Source organism: Hippopotamus amphibius, chromosome 3 (genome assembly GCF_030028045.1).
Source record: "Hippopotamus amphibius kiboko isolate mHipAmp2 chromosome 3, mHipAmp2.hap2, whole genome shotgun sequence".
Classification (NCBI taxonomy): domain Eukaryota; kingdom Metazoa; phylum Chordata; class Mammalia; order Artiodactyla; family Hippopotamidae; genus Hippopotamus; species Hippopotamus amphibius.
Genome location: NC_080188.1, coordinates 109745287 through 109750567, shown reverse-complemented (window position 1 = coordinate 109750567; position 5281 = coordinate 109745287). Strand labels below are relative to the sequence as shown.

Here is a 5281-nt window from a genome sequence, read left to right as displayed (position 1 = left end):
TTCCTTTTCAATGTTCTTCTTTGCTTTTCTGCTTCCCCTTAGGTTTGAATTTTCCTAAATTTTCAGGCAGTACACATGTCCAGATCTTGTTGGAAGAAAAACACCATGGCTGAAATCTGCATCAATGGGTAGTTAATTCTGCTTATGTACACCTCACTTTAAAATGTGAATTCCTGTTGAACAAGGGACAATAATTCTTTAAAATACACAATATAATTTCTTAGTGGGGTCTATGGTGAAGATGATGGAGCACCAGAAGATAAGTGATCCGTCTCTCATATTGAAAACTTGGTGAACGCACCTTCCAGGTCTCAGATGACCCTAGATGACTTCTGAAGTCTCTTTCAATTCATAAAGCCTGAGGATTATTGTATAAATTGAAGAAACACCTCAATGTACCAAAAATGATCTTGGCATATGCCCCAGTTTTCAGTAGATTATACCTGCTTCTTAGTCTAATCTCCTTTATTTCTTCCTAGTATGAGGTCATGGCTGAGTGGAAATTAGACAGATTTACATAGTTTGAATGATGGAAGAAACCACCAAAATACACTGTTAGCATGAGGAACAGTGATGATTAACAAAATGCACTCCAGGAACATTCATTTCTTCAGCTATGTGCCTTCCTAAACTCACGGCATTTCAGAGAATGGGAGATTTTCCATGTTGCACATTTACAAAGGGCATCAATCTGTACACTCATGAAGACTTTTAAAATAAGTTGATAAAGATTGTCATAGAGTTATACTTATAGTAATTAAGAAAAGTTCATATACAAGTTGAAACTTTTAATTACCACCAATTCATTTTAATTACAACAACTTCTGTAAGTATAGTGTGAGTAGTATAATTACATCCTATTGCACTATTTTAGAAACATGATTTGTTAAGGTAAAATTTTTGGCATTGGTTTTCTAAAATTATTGCAATGGAAACCTCAACAGTATGAAATTGTTTGGGACTGCTCTGTCTGTGAGAAGTCAAGATTGTCTGTTTCCTAAGGGAGGCCACACTGTCAAACCATGCCGTCTTTACAATTTGCCTTAACAAAACTGTTAACATGCCCATTATGTCACAGATTATGAAGGACAGAATGTTTCAGAAGGTCATAAATTCCAGAGGGTCAGAGCTGGAAGTGACCTGGAGGTCATCTGATCCACTCCGCTTGTATACAGTCTCAAAAAAATAAAGGGCAGAAAGTGAGTATCTGTGGGGACTTCTCTTCAAGGCTCGCCACTTTGGATGACAGAACATGCCTCTCTGTACCTGCTGCACTTGTCAACACTGTGTTCTGTAAATAGAACAAAACCAGCAAAGGGTGCAAACAGCAGAGGCTTCATTTCCCTTCAAAGTGTTGATCTCAGCACCACACTTTCCTCATGGCAGACTTCATGTCTGTGTTTCTCAGTGTGTAGATGAGAGGGTTGAACATGGAGGCAATCATGGTGTAAAAGAGGGCAAAAACCTTGTCATTACTGACCGAATCCACTGTGGGGACATAGATGAAGATGAGGGGCAGGAAGAACATGAACACGACAGTGATGTGTGAGCCACAGGTGGAGAGGGCTTTGTGGCGGCCCTCAGAGGAGCGAGTCCTCAGGGTGGACAGGATGATGATGTAAGAAATTACCAAAGTGACAAAGGTCAAGATGGATAGCACTCCTGTGGTGGTAATGATTGCAATAACCAACATGCTAGTGTCAGTGCAGGCCAGCTTCAGCAAGGGGAATACATCACAGAAATAGTGATCTATCTGATTGGGACCACAGAAGGGAAGTCTAATTATAATCAGCACTTGCAGGATTGAATGGATGAAAGCTCCCATAGCAGAAACCATTACAAGGACATAGCACACCTGTCTATTCATGATGACCATATAGTGAAGAGGTCTGCAGATGGCCACATAGTGGTCATAGGCCATGGTCACCAAGATGAAGATCTCAGTGGCACCAAAGAAGTGGGCAGAAAACATCTGGGCCAGGCAGCTGTTGTAGGAGATGGTCTTCTGCTGGGCCAACAAGTTGGTGATGAGTTTGGGGGCAACTGTGGAGGTGAAGCAGACATCCAGGAAGGACAAGTAGTTGAGGAAAAGGTACATGGGCTGCTCACCCAGGCGGCTGCCCCTGATGGTGAGAAAAATGAGCAGATTTCCTGAGAGAATTGCAACATAGCAAAGTGAGAACAGTACAGAGCAGGCAACCTTCACATTCTCATCACTAAAAAGTCCCAGGAGGATAAATTCTGTGATGTTTTCATGTCCCATTGCTTCTGCGGTTTTGTCATCTAGAAGGTGAAGATAATATACCTGAAACACACAACTTTTAGAAATTATTTATTTATTTAAAAAGTCATTCATCTATCCAATTAATAAATATTGACTGTTCAGTATGGTACAACTACTATAATTGGTGCTATAGGTACAGCAGTGTATAAAATACACACAATCTCTACCCCAAATAAAGTTCATTAGAGCAGACATACAGATAATAATAGCACAAATAATCAACTCATTGCAATTATGATAAATTCCAAAGCCTCACAAGTACAATGAAGAGCAGGATAAATATTTAAAAGATGATTTAGCTCCTGACAATAGGATCAGGATTCATGTGCAGGTTGAAGACGATGAAGTACATGTGCTGAGCTTTGTGAACTCCTTCAGTCCCTTTGACAGCAGGACCCAGGTCAGTGATGCAACTATGCTGAACAACTGCTACTACACAACTGAATATCCTGCTTTCTACTTCCTGCATCCTCTGTGGTCATTCAAAGAGAGTTCTGAAGCCAAGAGACTGCTCCCTCAGTGAGAATTAGAGGAAGAAACCACTTTAATCACATCTGAAACATTCAGCCCAATCAAAGCAACCTTCAAGAGCTGAGTGACCACAGCTTTTGAGAGTCCATGCAAGTGGTGAGCTCCTGAATTGTACTAAATACCAAAGTCTCTGATTAGAGAGTGAAAAGTCGTGTGATCCTGGGCTCAAGAGAGACACTGCCACTGTTTCCAGAGGAAAGTTCATGTTCCAACCACTCTAGTCTCCTCAGCTCCAATCCAGATGAAGAAACTGAGGCCCAGTAGGACTAAGTGATTTATCAAAAATCAATCACAGATGGTGGCAAAGTAGAAGGACAAGGAATGTATACCTCTCCGCATATGCATCAGGAATACATCAAAAGAGGAAATAATTCTCATAGAAAACCAGCTGAACACCAGCAGAAGACCTTGGAAAGCAGGAAGGACTACAAAGATCCTGACATAACTGGGACAACCGACCTCTGAATTCTCGATTACTTGACCAGAAATCAAGGCGGACACTCTGGGGAGTGAGAAATGAATCCAGGACACTAGACCACTAGAGAGTCCTCTGTCACAGGGAAGATTAACTGCAGAGAATTCTCACAGAGCCCTCTATCAGAGTCCAAGACCTGGCTTCACCCCGCTGTCTGCAACTGCCAGTGCAGGATACCACACATCAAACTACAAACAAGACAGGAACGTAAACCCACTCATTAGCACACAGATTACCTAAAGCCTTATTAAGCTGACAGATACCCTGAAACACACCACCTGATATGGCACTGCTCATCAAAGAGAAAAGACTCAGATACACACACCAGAAAGCAGGCACCAAACCCTCCCACTGGGAAACCTACTCAAGACACTGGGCGAATCCCAGCACAGGGAGCAGAGAGCATAAACAAGAGGAACTATTACTAGGCAGCATAGAGAAGGGAGACAGCAAATCCTACAAATTAGACAAAATGAGAAAACAAAGAAACATCTTGCAGGCAAAGGAGCAAGATAAAAACTCACAAGACCAAATACATGAAGAAAATAAATGAAGAGGAAATAGGAAAATTGCCTGGAAAATACTTCAAGTAACAATAGTAAAGATGATTTAAAATCTCAAAACCAAAATAGAGAAAATACAATAAACATTTAATAAGAAAATAGAAAAAGAGAAGAACAAAAAAACAGTAATGAACAATACAAAAACTGAAATTAAAAATATTCTAGGTGGTATAAATGGTGGAATAACAGAAGCAGAAGAATGAGTAAGTTAGCTGGAAATAACTGCCACAGAGCAGAAAAAAAAAAAGAAAAGAAAAGAAAAGAAAAAGAATGGAAGACAGTCTCAGAGACCTTGGTGACAACATTAAGTGCACCAACATGCGAATCATAGGCAACCCAGAAGAAGAAAATAAGAAAGTGTCTAAGAAAATATTTGAAAAGGTCATAGTGGAAAACTTCCCCAACATGGGAAAGGAAATAATTAATCAAGTCCAAGAAGTGCAGAGAGTCCCATACAGAATAAACCCAAGGAGAAATGCACTGAGGCACATATTAATCAAACTAATGAAAATTAAACACAAACAAAAAATATTAAAAGTAGCAAGAGTAAAGCAACAAATAACATATAAGGGAAAACTCATAAGGATAAGAGCTGATCTTTCTGCAGTAACTCTGCAGGTCAGAAGGGAGTGGTAGGATATATGAAAAGTTTTTAAAGAGAAAAACCTACAGCCAAGAATACTCTACCAGGTAAGAATCTCATTCAGGTTTGACAAAGAGATCAAAGCTTCACAGAAAAGGAAAAGTTAAGAGAATTCTGCACCACCAAACAAGCTTTACGACAATTGCTAAAGGAACTCTTCTAAGCAGGAAACACAGGAGAAGGAAAAGACCTACCAAAAAAAAACCCAAAACAATTAAGAAAATGGTAATTGGAACAAACATGTCAATAATTACCTTAAATGTAAATGGATTAAATGTTCCAATCAAAAGACACAGACTGGCTGAATGGATACAAAAACAAGACTGCTATATATGCTGTATATAAGAAACCCATTTCAGACCTAGGGACATACAGAGACTGAAAGTAAGGGGATGGAAAAAGATATTCCATACAAATGGAACTCAAAAGAAAGCTGGAGTAGCAACACTTATATCACACAAATTAGACCTTAAAGTAAAGACTATTACAAGAGACAAGGAAGGGCACTACATATTGATCAAGGCATCCATCCAAGAAGAATATATTACAATTGTAAATATCTATGCACCTAACATAGGAGCACCTCAATACATAAGGCAAATGCTAACAGCCATAAAAGGGGAAATTGACAGTAACACAATAATAGGAGGCTTTAACACCCCACTAACACCAATGGGCAGATCACCCAAACAGAAAATAAATAAGGACACACAAGCTTTAAATGACACATTAGACCATGTTGACTTAATTGATATTTATAGGACATTTCATCCGAAAACCACAGA

At 39.4% G+C, this 5281-nt stretch overlaps 1 protein-coding gene across 1 annotated transcript; it reads right to left on the bottom strand.

The window, feature by feature from the left end:
• Positions 1–1360: 1360 nt before the first annotated feature.
• Positions 1361–2263, bottom strand: LOC130848373 (olfactory receptor 4P4-like). Its single transcript, XM_057726830.1, has one exon. It carries the CDS (start codon positions 2261–2263, stop codon positions 1361–1363), a length of 903 nt encoding a protein of 300 aa, XP_057582813.1.
• Between the last annotated feature and the right edge of the window lie 3018 nt (positions 2264–5281).